The sequence below is a fragment of the Diadema setosum genome, chromosome 19, assembly GCF_964275005.1.
Source record: "Diadema setosum chromosome 19, eeDiaSeto1, whole genome shotgun sequence".
In the NCBI taxonomy this organism is placed as follows: domain Eukaryota; kingdom Metazoa; phylum Echinodermata; class Echinoidea; order Diadematoida; family Diadematidae; genus Diadema; species Diadema setosum.
In genome coordinates, this window is record NC_092703.1 from 525,244 (window position 1) to 543,095 (window position 17,852).

Consider the following 17,852-nt stretch of genomic DNA (forward strand, 5'->3'; position numbering starts at 1 on the left):
TAGGTCTATAGTACAATGTCTTGACAATGTGTGATGACAGTTTCACACAATTGGCAAAATATTAAAATGACAGGTTTGCCACAAATGTGCTGAATGTTCACTTTCCTAGAACTAGGTTCAATTGGATGAATGATTAAAACGTCAGAGTGCAGGTATTTGGGGGAACTGATGATTTTCACTTGACTTTTGACCCTTATACAAGTTTATGCATTGAGCAATTTTCAAGGTATTGAGAAAAAGTATAATTTCAGTATCAAATGGTAAAATAGTATTATCGAAACCTGGCCTTTGACCTTTGACCCCACAGTTCCAAAGAGAATCACTGTTAGGTAGAACATGCATAAATATGTAAGTTTCATGACAATACCTTGAGTTATTCTTGAGATATGGAGGAAAAAGTGCAATTTAGCACTTTCACTTGACCTTTGACCTTTGACCTTTTGGCAAGAAACTTCCCACAGAATATATATTGGGTTATACATGCATAGATCAAGTTTTAAAAAAATCCTTCAGGCATTGCATAAATATAAGGAAAGTAGTTATATTTTGAGGAGTTGACCTTGACCTTTGACCCCTGACCTTTGACCCATGACCCCCAACTTCCCTAGATAATCACTGCCCATCGGTACAAGCATATATACTAAGTTCCATGAAGATACCTTGAACCATTTGCGAGATATGGAGAAAAACATGAAATTTCAATTTTTTTTTTCATAAAATAACCTGTGACCTTTCACCCTGTGACCCTAAAATCCACACAAAGTATCATCCCCCAAGGATATACCCTCATACCCTCATATTTGAAGATAATAACCCCTCGTACATGAAAGACATCGAGTAGTACTATGTAAATATAATCAGTTTCAGCTGTCAGAAGTGAAACTACCTTTTTAACTAGTTATTTTTTTCATTTTTTTTCATTGGGCTCCTTAAAACAGGGCTTAGTTTGTATATTGGATTGTTTTGCTGTCATTGTTGATTTAAATTTTTTTTTGATTCCCACTGACCTTGGCCAGTAGAGAAGTGGACATTTGGTTGATCTGAGTGGTTTGGAGCAGGGCAAAGATGGCCTTCTTCTCACAAACTGGACTCACGACCACAATGTTAGCCAGGGTCAGCAAGAGACTGGCCCTGCGATTTGTAGCCTCCTCCCTCGCTTCTGATCCAGTGAGGCCATCCTAGAAATGACACACGGGAGGAGAAAGACAAAGAGTGATGGTTTGTGAATAAGATACTATAAAGAAAAAAAGACATTTACACAGTATGACCACACAATGCAATACACAATTGTTTACAAGAGATGAGAGAGATAACTTATTCATTTATTTATTCATTCAATGTTCTAGCAGGGTAGTCCTTACAGTTTGTCAATGATTCTACTAAGGGACCGGCGTATACATAAAACGATCAGAGTATAGAAGATTACAAAGTTAAAACACTTAAGAATACAGAAGAATACATAAAAATGGAGAACATATACATAATTTAATGTAACATATAATACAATATCAATTAAGAGTGAAAAGTTTCACTGAGTAAGGTGATACTACTGTATGTATAGCTCAAACATCATTTAAATTTTTTTTTTTAAAAAAACCTGCAAAGGGAAGTAAACCTGCCATGGAATATCAAATTGAATACAAGCATGGTGATAAACTCACTATTGTAGTTCAGTGAGTGCATGTGGGCCTGCCATCATGCACATCAAATGACAGCAAGACCTGCAAATACATTACACACATGAATTACACATTTCATGCAAGAAATAATCCTGACACAACCGTTTCCTTCATAGGTAAGAGTTTGATAAGAAATCAAAAGAAATCACAGACTTACAGGAATTTCCATAGCCTCCTGCAGTGTCTGGTAGATAGTATCAAACACCTGATTCTGGATGTCTGACTTGTGAGGATGAGCAGGACTTCTATAGAAGAGGCTGGAAAACAACAGTGACATTAAAAACTCCATGTAGCAGACCTGTAAATTCATCTCATTCAACAGCATGGCTTCTTTCCAATTTAAGGCTAATGCGGCTACCCAAGTGTACTGTATATGCCATATATCTAGCAAGTCTATTTTTTTTTTTTCACAAATATGGACTTACAATTTCGTGGGTGGTTAGATTTGTGATCGTGGAGTACAGTAATGACCACAGAAATGTACACATGCACATCACATTCATGTAGAGAGTTATAGGGTGATAATTTTGCTTGTTGTTAAATTTGCAAATGGCACCCAACTTGCAAAAAATCATGAAAATATTAAGAACCTTGCAAAATATAATATTATGTTGAATACAGTATATCATTTCCATTTTTCCTAACATCACCCTTTCCTGTCTGCCATGGTTAAATAAGACTCCAGCAGTTCATCTCACTAAATATACCTACCACAGCTTGACTGAAGTCACTGCTTCATCCTTCTTACACATTCAACATACAAGAGATATTATTACACTAAACTCTGCTTAAGTTAAAGTAACATTCATTAGTCAAATATCGCCTAGGTCAAACATCTTTTCCGGACTCATCCTTTATTTTTCTTCTGTTTTTTTTTTTTTGTTTGTTTATCCTGCATAAGTCAAATTTTCCCAATCAAAAGTCAAAAGTTTCTTTTTTTAGTCTTAAGAGATTTAATGTAAGCAGAATTAACTGCATGTTGTTGTTTGTTTGTTTGTGTTTTTCTTGTGTGTGAAACAAGAATGGGGCTCACTAGGTTCGAAGTCTTTTGCATTTTAAGCTTTCATTTTCACTTCCCTTGCATCATCCCTACATCTTGAACAAACCGGTTTATTTCTGTAGTTGTAACTTTAGATTTAGGGCACAAAACACACACACAAACAATGGTACAGAACTAACAGGATGTGGTGAGCTTCTATAGCTACTCACTCAAAACTAACCCCACACAGTGAGAATGAAGCAAAAGAATTCATCACGACTGCAAACAGAAACTAGAGAGGATGTGAAAAGTAAGGGTATGAAAACACAGCAGCTGTTTTCATCTCAGCTCTCTGAACATTGTCATAACAAATAGGTTTGCCAGAAGACTTACCAGCCCACAGCTGACGTCATGTGCATACGAATCTCATGGGCACCATCCCGCAGGAGGCTTGGGAACTTTGTCTTGACCTTTGACCTCTCATCAGAGTCTCCTTGACCTTTCTCTCTGCCCTTTGACCTCATTATAGTCCATTCACCTTCAGGGTCAGCCCTGATGAAAGCTTCTATGCACACAGCCAGTTGGCGTTTCACAGGGGATGAGTAGGATGACTTTAGTTGCCTTAAGATGTACATATACAGCAGGAAGTAGAGTTGTATTATACTCCAAAGCATCGATTCAAACCGAGACATGCATTGATGAAAAAAAGAAATTCTACAAATCAAGAGGACACACTCTTAGATATGAGGCAGACACATTCTAGCATCCACAGTGCCTGCATCCCTATGTGCAGTTTTTGTTGTAGTAGTTGAAATGGCAAATATGTTGCAAGAACCTAACCATGATTTTTTGACTTTTCATCAAGTTGCCCAGCAAAAATTTGTTCTTTACCACAAAGTGCACATATTGAACCAAGCAGTCAAGGAATATTAAATTGCGCATTCTGAACAATCTTTGTTGTAACATGATCATGGCAATCACCTGTACCCTTTACCTGAATAGGGTATATCAAAACATCCTACTTTTACATCAAGGCGAAGTTGCTTGGAGGTTTTATCATGAAGGTGCTTAGGTTTGTCTTCTGTGCACGGATTGATAAAAGGCTAGTAGATGAATACTATAGGAGTAAACATTCTTTTCCTACTCTTAGAGATGAAGAGCATAACAAACAACATATTATTCATTTCTAATTTTTCTAACCATTGAACAAACAAACAGACAAGCAGATCTTTCTGGTGCGACAAGTACTGTATGAGCTGTTATTTTCGCACACAGATATTTTTTTTCGGTGAATGAGGTCACAGACATTTTAGCGAGATGTTGTTTTCGCGAATTTACACTGACACTATGATAGCTGCACTACTCCCCAAGTGCATGGCAACATTTTCATGTGTTGTTACATTCGCAATCAAACTGTGATTTGGGAAATTTGGGAAATTAACCCCATGCGAAAATAACAACTTATACAGTAACAAGACACGAAGGAGAAAGAGAAGAGACCAGAATGCGTTCAAGATGAATACGGCCACGTCTCGAGATTCCTGGACGTCTGATGAGATCATGTCATCATCTGATGTGGACGAGAGGCGAGGACTGACAGCGTGAAGGAACTTGAGAGCCTCCATACACACCTCTTGGACCTTGCGGTTGGCTGAGACGAGGGCTCTGTGGGATATTTGGAGGACAATGGCTGATTCTACTTGCACTGCAAGACAAAATGGCTGAATCCAGCATCTGTCAGTCAACATCATGGTAACTTGAAGAAGATTACATCACCATCACAGAGTTTGGATATCATGTGATGACTCATAATTTACTGTGAAGTCTTCTGATTGTCCAACTGTCTAATAAAATGGCCAGTGGTCATCTCGACCCATGCCTAACTCTTCGTCACATTCAATAATAAAAAGGTCATCCTTTGAAGCACATGTTTGATTCCTCAAACATAAAGTCAACATTTTGTTGTATGTTTAATTTGCAGTTGCCTAATTTCAACTAATCAGTATAGAAATACAGCTGTACATGCATAAAAAAATAAAATACTCAATGTATAAACAGATAATGAAGTGATTGAATAATTATGATTATTAGTCATAACAAATATAGTGATATAATCATAATCATAATCGAAATAATGACAATAGTAATCACAGGATAGTGGCCAAGAGATTTGAAGTAAACACAAATTTTATCTTTACGAATTCATCATCTTTAGACACTGCGAATCAAATATATTACACAGAAAGAGGCAACCTCACCTCCAGGCGTTTAAAACAGACAAAAGCTCTGAATCCTCCACTCTGGTCCAGTCCAATGCAACATTTGCTGCCACTGCAAAGAACTGCAAGAGGGTTTCATATTCATCAAGCTTATCCTCAACACATAAATGCAGTTTTCCACTATCCCTCAATATCAGTCCTATAGAATTACAGTGAGATGCTCATCAGGAGTCAAGTCATATTAAATTCACGTACTGCTTCACTCACACACACAGTAAACCATGTTAGCATGTTACAATCTTCCTGTGATGCACAGGTCAATACAGTACAGCAATATATAAATATTCTTGAATCTTATATATCTTGAATCTTGAATCTTATACATATATAGTTGCTTATCTGAATAAACAATTGAAGTTTGTTTTTGTTTTTTTACATTTGTCTTACATAGTCTAAAACAAGACTTGAATGCAGCAAAGTCACATGGTTTCATAGAAGCAGTATCAGCTACTCTCTATAAGCTTGTTTTACTAAACAAACAGAATTAAGAAAATAAACTGATAACTTGCTTACTATCCTGTATATGAAGTAGCGTGCAGGAGTAAAGTCATCTTAGCCCACTGAAACCACAAGTGTACATTATGGTGACAACAACTGCTGACTCTGACATGGTTTGAACATCAAAACTGTCATCTCTTGAATAGAGTCAATTCTGGCTTTATCTGCTATTAATGGCTTGCAGTCCATAAACATCCCTTATTTTTTTCCTTTTTTTTAACCACACATTGTCTCAATATTCATGATGTGCAGTAAATGGGTCAACACGCAACATCTCCTACAAAGAAAAAGACTATCACTATGAACTAAGGGGAAATCAATGTTCAAGCTTGTTCAGGTTTCACTTCTCCTATCTAGTCAGCATTGTAGAATACACGCATGTCAACCACATCAACTTTGTGGACAACTAACGGAGGTTTCTAACACAAGATGGTATAGTTATTAGTTGTACAAGTTCAACAATAAAATGTAATACTTTTCTCACCAGCTGAATTCCATATGGACTGGATTCATCCCATTTCTGCAAACAAAAACAAGTAGCAATAAGTAACACTTTACTCAACAACAAAAATTATTAAAGGAATCAAAGTCAATCCATTTGAATGAACGTGGAGATCTAATGCAAACACTGCAATGTATTTACTTTATTGTGAATCTGTGCAAGTAGCAACTAATTCATCACAAACCTTAGCAGTCAATGAACATTCCTTACAAGGGATTTGTGCTGTCTTGGATTATATACAAAATACTAGCATAACGGTGGTGACAATGCATTTATTTTTCCTTAAATGGCCTTGGCCTGGATAAATTAAACACAACTTCGCGCTTAACTTAGGACAGTTGCATTTTTCAGGTCTGCACTCAAAAATAAAATGCAAATTCTTTGTCAGCAAAGGCACTTATGTTTAAATGCAAAGTTGCATGCAATATGAGGATTTTTTTTTTTTAATTTCTGGAATTGCGTTTAAACACAAAGTTTCAGCAACAGATTGTTAGCCATCACGCTAACAATTACATCAATACCTCTCCTCGTTCCATACCAAACTTAAGTTTCACTGTGGTCCTAGTACAATAAAGACAAAATACTTGATTTCCTTATCAAAATGTTATAGTCATCTCAAATAACACCCCCACCCCCCCCCCCCAAAAAAGGGATAAATCAAGATTTTGATCAGTATAATGTACAATGCATCAAAGCAATACCTTGTTAGGCATGAAATTTCATCTCTCCTACATAAAAACAATTTCCTCACATTACAATCTACGTTACCTCTTCATCAAGCTCTTCAAGGATTTTTTTGGTGACAACATCTCTGTTAACCCCTCGGCTACCAGCAGCAGTGGTCAGCTGACCAGAGGTAGAAGTATCAGGTGACCAGCACCAGGCTGACAGCAGGGATGCACATCGGATGGCCAGCTGCTCCTCTGGACTTAGTCTGTCCACACTCAGTAAACTGTGGGTACCTGTCATTCATTGCAAAATAGAAAATGTAAGAATCTTGAAATAAGGCAACCATGTATGACTCTATGAAGAAATATGAGAGGAGCAGGAAGAAATGTCACTTCTGGTATATTTCTACATCATGGATAGTACTCTGGCAACATTCTAATATCCTGGTTCCACACTGAAAAACAAAACAAAACACATGGTTGGTATCCAATCATGAATTCTTGATTAGTTATTGGAATAGTGGTATTAGGGTTATAAAGATGACATATTACGTGTGACTCCCTAAAGTCCTCAGGACTGCCAGTTTTCTTTTGCTATACGGAAATTTTGTTAAAGCCAAACAAATCAAGTATATACAGACACATAGATAACTTTTGGGACCTGAAGCTTAATTTGTACTTCACTGTAGCAAAATTTGGTTACAACCATGTTCATTATACTAGGAGTGCACTGTATTCCAGATTTGCCAACGTTTTGTTTATCTCATCAAACTTTATTCAATATGCTTTGTAAAGTATTGTGCAACAGGCATATATGTATACATTGCGAAGCAAAGAAGCCTTAACAAGCCCCCTCCCCTCCTCTAACCCCCCCCCCCCAAAAAAAAAAAAAAAAAAAAAAAAAAAACACACACACACACAGTAATTCTAGACATGGTTCAACAGAAGTTGGTATTGGTCACATCCTAATCCTCAACAGAGCCTCTTTTTTTTTTAGAAAACTGCATTGGTGTACAGTAATACATGACAATGCTTGACCCATCGAGGACAACCTGATTTTGCTAGATCACACGTTTCCTATAGAGACGAGCCCAAGTATACCATTCCGGAGGGGAGGAAAATATTGGTGGCACAACATGTCACACATATTTTTTCTGACAGCAAACAAATAACAAAACAAAACAAACGAAGTTGTTACTTATAAAGTTTAGTATGGTGGAAACACCACCACCATACGAGACTTAATCTTTATTCCTCACTCGCCTCAAGCGCTATCGTCCCCAGTTTTGATCCATCCTCTGCCCCAACGTGGGCTGAACAGTTTGTTTGTTTTTTTTCACTTTGCATAAATGCATATTCATGACAATACTCAGGACTAGTGTTCAATGGGTTAAACTGACCAGAGGAAGTCCCACTGTGATCTTTCTCCATCCTGCCTGAAGACGAGTTTGAGGTGCTCCTCATCACCGACGTGGATGTCGAGACATCTCCAAACTCATCATCAAGATCTCGCTGTGTCTGGGTGCTGGGGAATTCATCGTCTGAGCCTTGGTCCATGGCATCACCAAAGAGGTCACGACCACTGACCTTTGAACCCTGCCTGATGCGTGAACCCTGAAGAGGATTGTTGAAGACGCATAACATTTGCATTATTGTGCTTTCTGATGCACACACGACTGCAAATATTGATGTATAAGAGTTGGTACATATGTAGTTATTTGATATCACTTTTTTCTCATTCATTTTATTTTCTGATAATCATTTAATATTCTCATATTGTTTAACATACAGTATTTATAAATGATAACAAATATTGACTGCCTGGTTTCAACATGAGCACCAAGAACTGTTCTTCATGTTGCTCCACTATTTATTTGCTCCTTTCAAACATCATTTCATTTTGTTTGAATTTTATTTTGATTCTACATTTCCAATATCATATCTACGGGTATTTCACATGCTTGTCAAAAGATAGCTGGGTATAAGTTTTCACCAAGTAAACTACATGCACTATAAAAGTGCCAATATTTTACATTTCAATACTTGTGCACCTTCCTTGTATCTGTAGATCTCACCTTATTGTGGACTAAGTTCAAAAGATTGTCAAGTAGCTCAGAGGGGGTCAGTGACCTCAGTAGATGTGCCACCATGCAGTCACCCTCCCTCTGGTTTGTTCCCTGACACTCGTACAGAGACAGAAGCACTGATGTGAGGGTGAGAAGGGAGTGTGTTTGATTCTTGGCACTGTCTGTGGTGGAGTCTGTCCTGGGAGTGCACATTTCCTTCAAACCAGCGCTTAGTCTTTTGAGGAGCACCTTTAGATTTTTTTTTTTTCAAAAAGAAAAATACATGAAAAATGACTTCATTGTAATCAAACACATTTTTCAGGACAAGTTCTTCATCGTATTTTGGTAGTTACCCACATAGTTACCAAAATGACCTAACACTTATCACCCTGCCTGTTACATTTTTTATCATCTACATGAAAAGATAATCACACAATGCAAACAAATGGAAGATGAAAGAATTTGTCATTTCATCTGGAAGTAGATGTGGGTACCAACATTCATTGGACATTATCTATCCTTCTTCCACTTCATTTCGTAAGGGTGGTTTAAAAAAAAAAAAGGGTAGGTGATGAAAGGATTGGTTTGAAGTACAGCTGCTGATACCCTGTGCTGTAACAAAAGTTTCCGCTATTGATAGCAACTGTCAATCTTCAGTCCCCCCCCCCCAACCCACTATCCCATATAATAATTATATTTTACTTAAACATATTGGTTGACAACAACAAGTATTGAATCAGCAGACTATAAATATCATTTTCATATTTGATAGGCTCTGAAAACTTTGGGTTTATCTGAAAGTGCACAGAAGATTTTCTGGATAACTAAATCAAATTCTATGAGTCAGGTTGATACAAGAGAGAGAGATGTTAGTCTTTGCCATGGCAACACCCTCACGTCCAGATTGGATGAACTGGTCAGTTACCTTGATGTGCTTGGTCAGAGTATCCATCAGAGCTCCCTTTAATGCCTCTGGAAAATGGTTGGATACACCGGTCATCACAGCCACCTGCAGTCTGGCCAGATGACCAACCGATTCATAGTGGTCGACCTGCACAGGGAGAAGAAAGGAGGATAAGAGGAAGCAGAAAATTCAGAAAAAGATGAAGGAGAAAAAGCCAATTATGGTGTGAGTGATATGGACATCAGTAAATTTTGTTGCAGTGTGGAATAATGGAGTGAATATGAGTTGTAATAAAACTAACTTGATGCAAGAATTATTAATTTGAATAAATGACTTCAGTTAAGAATTTGATATTTTGTTGTTGTACATCAGAACAGCATCATTCCAAATGGCATACTTTAATGCTGTCAACAAGTTCTTCACAAGTAACCCTTGACATACAAGTATGAATTTTTCTGCAATGACAATGATGAATCCAATAAAAAGTCAAAACCAGAGCAAAAAGTGGTTCCCTAGAGTACTTGATAGTATCTTGATGACATTCACCTCCTTGGACTGAGTGTCCTGTAGCTGTGTAGTCACAAAACTTATCCTCTCCAGTATGCTGTCCACCATGGAGGTTATCACCACACCCACAGACGAGGGTGTGGCTGTATCCCCGCCCCTCAAACAGCCTCCAGCTGGTCTGGCTAGTGGCAGGTGAAATCCCGACCTGAGGTAGAGATCTGCGATGGTGCTCAGTCTGGACTGCGTTACACTCCGAGTGCAGCCAAGAAAGTCGATGTTGTCTGGTGGCTGCAGGCTGCAGCAGTTTTTAGCCATCAGTACAGTCAGTACATGCGCAAGGGTGTCGGATGATACACTGAGGGAAGTGTAAGGTGTACTCAGTATTACAATTAAAGGCAAAATTTACTATTTGCAAATGAAACAAAAACCCAGCATTAGTGCTTCAAAATAGTTCTAAAATGAAAGTTAGGGATAGAAACAACCAATGTAAAAATCTGAATCAGTATAATCGATATCTAGTATTGTTAAATATACAAAATGTGAACAACAGTTACAATAAAAATGTTTCCAGACTACACCATCCACAGCTATGGTTTAATGAGGAAAACAGTGATATCTCCCTATATTTTAGGCTTTATTGCAAGTTTTACATGGTAGGATGTTTTATGATACAACTGATGTACACATATGCATAAAATGTGATATCTTTAACATTTTTAAAATCACTGCTCCCAAAGGTAAACAGGACCTCTAATCTGAGTGAGTTCAGAGTGTGTCAAGGTAAAACAGATACTGTAAAAGTGGAAATTTTCGCGGTGTTGAAATTTTCGCGCATTTCGCGCAACCAGAAACTAGCGCGAAAATAAAACACGCGAATATTTTTGCTTGCCATACGTTCCTGTGCGTGATGTCTTGATTCCGCGGAATTAAAAACACGCGAAACTCTTCTGACCCGGCCTAGCGTGAAAAATTAGTCGCGCGAAAATATCCACTTTTACAGTAGGCAAAGAAGAGGTAACTTTAATTTGCTCCAGCCCAAAAAGGAAAACAGTTACTCTGAATTCATAACACCACACATCACTTATAACAGATGAAAGCTCCTAGAAATTGAAAGTTATTGCAAAAATTCTTGCTCAAGAAATTTGCACAAGCAGGTATCAACCACAGAGTCACTATTCTTTATAAGTGAGTTAAGTGTCATGGATGTGTTGCAAACTTTTACCTTTGTAAAATCTTTGGGATCACCACTAGTCTCTCTCCAGCCTCCTCCACCTCCTCAGCAGGCAGCAACCAGTTCAGGAGCTGGTGTCGTAGAGGGTGCTGACCCTTTAGAACTCCTGTCATGGAGGCTAGGAGACCCACTTCGCACACATGATTCTCAGGCACAGGGTTTAGATGAAGGAGTGCGGCCAGGAACCTCACAGAGCAGCTGAGGGGTGCAAATATTGCATTGGGAGTAGTTGTGGCAAACTGAACATTAGTAATGCTGGTAATACTGGGTGGACTCCCGTTATGTTATAACGAAGTTCTCCGGACTGGCAGTTTCCTTTCCTCATATCAAAATTTTGGTATAACCGAACAAATAAACAACAAAAACATATAGAGTTGATAATGTTGAGGCCGGAATTTTTACTTCATTGTAACCAGAATTTTGTTATAACTATGTTTGTTCTAACGGGAGTGCACTGTAGCAGTAATCAACATAATACTGGCAGTCTTGGTGTTTACATTAGTAGCAGGAGGGGAGTAGTAGCTGCAGTAATGGTTGTAGTAAAAGTTGTAATAGAAGCTCACAGTAGCAGCAGTAGCCATGATGGTAGTGCCAAGAGTAGTTTAGTTCATACATTGTAGTGGCGATGTCATTGAATAGTAATTATGTCAGTGGCGGATCCAGAGGGGGGTGCACTGGGTGCGTGCCCCCTCTTTATCTTTTTGTCAAAACAAGAGAAATAAAAACAATAAATAGGGGGCGTGCACCCCCTTTAATTTTGTAGAGGTGCCTCCCCTTTACGGAAATCCTTGATGCGCCCCTGGTTATGTAGTAAGTGAAGGTGACAGTCGAAGTAATAGTATCTGTGGTAGTTGCAGTGCAAGCCCAAAGTAGCAACATAAGAATTGTACGAGCAGCAGTAGTTTTGGAAATATGATATTAAAGTTGTTTTGATGGTGGCAATTATAGTACCAAAGGTATCACAACTTCTTCTAATTTACAGTGACAAACTCCCTAGAAACAGTTGAATAGGCCTAGTTGAAGTATTAATATGAACTATGTTGTAGAAATACTTGTTGCAGGTTGCTTGGCAGTAAACAGAGAAAGCTTACATTGACTTCAGGGAACACAGTTCATTAAATGCCTGACACAGACCTCCCAACCTTTCTGACTGAAAAACAGGGATGATTTGGCTCAAAAGTAGGAAAGAAAGAGCAATATCCATAGGAGTATGTAGTAAAATTATCAAGAAAAACAGGAAAATCCTACAGAAACAATAAGTGGGAATGGTCAAAATTCAGATTCTTTCCTCCAAATTCAGAATGGTTGGGAGGTGTGCTGACATAATCATCTCCTCATTCATTTTGATCATGAACTGGAATGCACCACAGAAAATAATCATAACCCAATAAAAAGGATTATTTATTTATTGAAACAAGTAATAACAGAAGTGATGTTAAGGGTATTATATATTTTTTTGTGTTCATTGTTTTTCTTCATTTGTTTTGTTTTGTTTTTTGAGGGGGGGGGGGGGAACCAATCGAGGAATGATTAAGTTATAAATGCTTGTTAAAAAAAGATTGAACTATACTGAAATGCTTGTACATAGACAGGCCGCCTATATCAAGACACAAATGCCACAATAGTTTACTCACGTTGATGGTACATAGACAGGCCGCCTATATCAAGACACAAATGCCACAATAGTTTACTCACGTTGATGGTTTGGTGACTTCTGGCAAGAACAGCTTCCACACCTCCCTGTCAGGTTTCACAATTGAGTGACGAAGGAGAGAGGTCAAAAGGTCAAAACCTTCATCTTCTGCTGAGTGAAGACAGATGGTTCTAGTCAGGGCGAGGTGGAGGGAAAAAGCAAGACATTATCAACACAACTCTTGAAATATGATTTTCAAGCATTTCAACTACAGAACCGGAAAAAATACATATAATATAATAGTAGACATTTTAGAGTGCCTTTTCCACTGGATACAAAATGCTATGAGATGCCATCCCTGGTCACCACAGGAGATAAAATATATACAAATTACCAGGCACTGACAGTGCAAGTCCAGTGCACATGCAGCACTCGCAATAAACACAATACTGTGCCACAATACACTATGTACAACATGCACTGAAAGTTGACCCGGAAATTTGTAATGAATTTGTAATCTTTGAAGTTTAAGACCTCAATTATTAGCTTGCAGTTTTAAACTATGATGCGTGTACATGCAACACCTACAAGAACTCTTAAAAAATGAATTTTCAAGCAATAAAACCACAGAACTGGAATAAATACATACATGCAGCACTAGCAGTAAACCCAGTAATATGCGACGATACGGAAGTGTGCAACAGAAAACTGGAGGTTGACCTATAAGCCATAATGAGGGGGAATAGGGTTCAAGGACAGGTCATGCTGACTTTCAAATTTGTTGATTATCATGTCCACTCAACTCTACAAGTGGGAACCACCCCCCTCTTTTTTTTTCTCTCTCTCTCTCTCTTCATGTTTACTGAACAAATTCTATATTAATCATTTCATGTTACACATACAATGCATAAACATACAAACACAAAAATATACACAAACAAAGAGTTTACATATACAATACGTGCTACATGATACGGCTATCAAGAATCCAAAGACTCATACGTACCTCATGGTAGCTGCCCATATCTTGGTCCAGGCTCTTCCCAAATTCTCCTTGGTGAGCAAGGACAGATCTTCCCTGACCTTCTGGCTGGACACGAATGCCTGAAGACACTTCAGCACCCAGATCTGAAGCTTGCCTCTGGTTGGAAATAAAAGAAAAGTATAGTGCCAAAGATGTATTGTACTGTGACATTCGTATTACAAAGAGGATATCAGTATTCTTGGGGTCCATTAGGACAAGGAAAAGAGGCAAGTCCCAACCCTTCTCCCCCGACTGGAAGTATCTTTGGAGACCCCCAGGTAAATTATGACTTTTTTTTTTTTTTTTTTTTTGGGGGGGGGGGGGGGGGTTAGGGTTAGTTTAGGGACTTCACCCCCCCCCCCCTTCCTTCCCATCATGCTTACGAGTAGTACCATTGCACATAATACAATATCATAAATGAAATCAACCTACTATACCATACATCATATATACAACAGTTTACTGTACATCAATCCCTTTCATTTTCCAAAATATACTAGTAACTCAACATTTGTTCTTTTCTGTACCACAGACCTTTTGCTCTGTGCCTGGAGTTGATGTAGAGCCATGAGGTAGGGATGAAACTCTTGTTCTGGGAGGTCCTCTGGGTACTTGGTGAGAATGGTAAGTATTAGCTGCAGCCTGCAGGTAGACATCAATCACATCAAATCATTAGTAACATTTATCTGTTGTTTAAGATGTATTTAAAAGTGACATCCTTTGCCTACAGTGCTATCCTATGCTTAAATTGCTATTACAATACCATTGTTAGAAAGTACTTTATCCTTCCTTTATTTTAATGGAATCCTGTTCAGTGATTGGCCTACATAGAATCATCTCACCAAACATAACATTGCTACGATACTGAAAATGATGTTGGAGACAAAATACCGATGGAGATAACTGTACAATACTATGATGAAATTTGATATGGCATTGTGTACTATGCCATAAATATTACATCATAGATATGCCATTGATCAATGGTTTCTCATCAATAGTGTGTGAAATTGCTTTTGGTATTGGTCTTACAGACTACTGTGTATAATCACGTCGTCAGCTCAAACCGATTGTCTTGCACATCAATATGTTTTCTACATTTTCATCTGAACAACTTTGTTTTGCTTTGTTTTGTTTTTGTTTGTTGTTGTTGTTGTTAAGATTTGCGGGAGGGGATACTAAACAAATATAAATATACCATACACCGTTTCAAGCCATTACTGACTTCATGGTGCCCCTCAGAAAATAGTGTTCTTTCTGCCACCTCAGGATCCATGATTGAATTACAGCATCTCATTGCATGGGATATATCTGTATCCTATGGTAACTTTACCATGTATGTCACTTTCTCATTACCTGACTATGATTCCAAAAAGTGGTGCTGTGCTCTCCATCAATCCTCCAACTCTCATTCAAATGAAAATAATTCTGAAATATTGTGATCTAGAAATTGACACTTTCACATTTCAGTGAACTTCACCCATCCATAACAATTATGACTAATGGAAGTCTTTCTGTACAAACTTTACCAATCTCCCTATAAATTTGTGTTTTCTGATTTTCATGCTAGATCAACAGATTATGAAATAGCACTGACCAGGGAACAAGGGAAGTGTGCTGGGAAGGTTTGCCTATGTGTTCCCTCAGGAGCTCCCATCCCGTGTCCAGTCGTCTTCTCTTGGCCGGAGTGGTGGCTTGACTAGACATTCTGCTAGTGGACATTGGTTGGGTACCCATCTGGGTTGCTTCAAAAGGCATGGATCCTGCTCTGAATACCTTAAGTATAAAGATAAACAAAAGGGAGCTAGATATCAAACAAATAATTACAGACTAAGACCTGTGGACCTATACATACACTGTACAATGTATGTATGTATGTATGTATGTACAAACTGTATGTATGTATGTATGTAGGTAGGTAGGTAGGTAGGTAGGTAGGTATGTATATACACAATTATCTTAAAGATGCATTGTACAGGTAAAATACCAACAAACATTTTACTTTGAATACTAACCATTTTTTTTATCTAGAAGGATAGACTACACAAAGACCATACCATACTATATTGCTCTAGTACTGGGAGTAATTTGTAATAGTTTTTGTACTACTGCGCTCTACAAATTTGCCAGTCATAGCACCCATATCTCGTCCCTAAACATTGCAAGATTATGTAAGGACTTCCATTCTTCCTTACGAAATATGCAGACTCACTGTACAACTTGTGAGCAACACCATCATTATCACATGTGACCCTCCATCATCATCATAATACAAAGGGTGTATGTGCATAGCATCATGTATTCTGCTAATCTGTAAACACCAATAGTTCAAGACATGCATTTACGCACAGAGTAGAAGGGAATGATATTCAGAGGTAAATAGTAGATTATTTCATCTATAGACAATAATATTGATAATAAAATACAGGCTAGACACATTCAGAGGACACAATTATATTGCCCTTGTAATATCACATCAATATATTCTTGTCTCCCTAAGGCCAGCTAATAGCACACCACTATGGCCTTTATCATCAATGTCAGGCAGTTTTACATACAGTCCTGGCAATTAGTGGAAAGTTTGTTTTGGTTTTCATTCACCCTTATCATGTGGGGGATTTTGTAGAAAATCCTTTGTAGAATATATTTTGTGGAGTATCTTTCACAAGGATATTAACCAATCAGCACTTGGCTGTCCTTCCAATAAGTGGCTCTCAAAATGAAATTTGTTCACATCTCAAGTGGCTATATAATAGCAAATGGGTTGGAAACTAATTCACTTTCATACGCCCATGCACGCAATGGCTCTAACATGGCGAAGCTTTTCACTTGCATTTTGTTGCCCAAAGTCAGCCATGTTTTACAATAGAAATAGACTCAGATAATTTGAGAGGCTCTCAAGGAGGCCACTAGAAAATTAAGAGGGACTGATTGGTTGGAGAAGGAAGAGCAGAAGTATGGCAGTGGATGTGCAGATCACAAAACAAGACCTCGAAAAGATAAGATAATAGTCTATGTTTCAATACCTGGTGACAGACATCAGCAGCTAGGTCCACTATGTCTTGACTAAACAAGACTTCTTCCTTCCTGTATGGCAAACAAACATTAACAACAGAAAAACACAGACATCGTCATAAGCCTAGAAAGCAATCTTGAAAACTTTCTGTCCGTCTGCATGTATCCACAAATTTTAAAAGAAGGAAATATGAAAAGATTCCAAATTAAGATATCATCCTGCAACATTCAACCCAAGGCATTTCCTCAACCTATAATCACTATCCTTTGGTACTTAACATGCAGGGAATACAAATCAGATATTTTTGCCACCTCTGTATCCTTGCATTTAGTACTCAAATGATTACTCTTCTCTATGTTTACGAAGAAACAAGGATCTCTTGAGAATATCACTATCAAAATTCCATTTTGGCTTTAACTCCTGACAGTAGGCATAAAATGACATTCAACAGACACTGTCCTTGTGTTACCTAGTAGTAATAAGCAAGTTTTTTTGGTAGATACAGTATATTATGGTCTCAACTTGTAAAACATTTTCACGTCTCACATAATATATTACTGAGTCAGCTGCATATGACTGGCAGTGTGTTGGTGCTCAGAATAAAACACATATCATATGACACACAGGTGGCATGTGTTCATGTAGCATGCCATGTGGAATATTATGTGATATGACTCCTGCTAGTGGTGCTTCAAATATTTGAGTTATACAAGAAGCCAAAACCAACATCTTTCAGCTGAGCAAAAATTGTTTAAAGCAATGTTTCACTGATGTGAATGATATGAGGAAGTTTTTTAAAGGGGAAGGCTAGTAGCTGATCAGTGGGAATCAGTGGAAATGCTGGGAGATGATTGTTCCAATCCTTA

At 38.0% G+C, this 17,852-nt stretch overlaps 1 protein-coding gene across 1 annotated transcript in view; it reads right to left on the minus strand.

The window, feature by feature from the left end:
• The window catches only part of LOC140242867 (serine-protein kinase ATM-like), a 70,190-nt gene that overhangs the window by 45,192 nt on the left and 7,146 nt on the right, over positions 1-17,852 (minus strand). Inside the window, exons 9-25 of the mRNA XM_072322613.1 lie at positions 16,997-17,057; positions 15,568-15,746; positions 14,505-14,612; positions 13,953-14,087; positions 13,009-13,137; positions 11,305-11,511; positions 10,122-10,377; positions 9,597-9,722; positions 8,681-8,920; positions 8,006-8,219; positions 6,706-6,899; positions 5,920-5,955; positions 4,917-4,999; positions 4,159-4,323; positions 3,052-3,279; positions 1,837-1,936; positions 1,008-1,178 (exon numbers count right to left, since the gene is read on the minus strand). Of these exons, the coding sequence (XP_072178714.1) occupies positions 1,008-1,178; positions 1,837-1,936; positions 3,052-3,279; positions 4,159-4,323; positions 4,917-4,999; positions 5,920-5,955; positions 6,706-6,899; positions 8,006-8,219; positions 8,681-8,920; positions 9,597-9,722; positions 10,122-10,377; positions 11,305-11,511; positions 13,009-13,137; positions 13,953-14,087; positions 14,505-14,612; positions 15,568-15,746; positions 16,997-17,057 (2,632 nt within the window). The remainder of the gene's footprint in view (positions 1-1,007; positions 1,179-1,836; positions 1,937-3,051; positions 3,280-4,158; positions 4,324-4,916; positions 5,000-5,919; positions 5,956-6,705; positions 6,900-8,005; positions 8,220-8,680; positions 8,921-9,596; positions 9,723-10,121; positions 10,378-11,304; positions 11,512-13,008; positions 13,138-13,952; positions 14,088-14,504; positions 14,613-15,567; positions 15,747-16,996; positions 17,058-17,852) is intronic.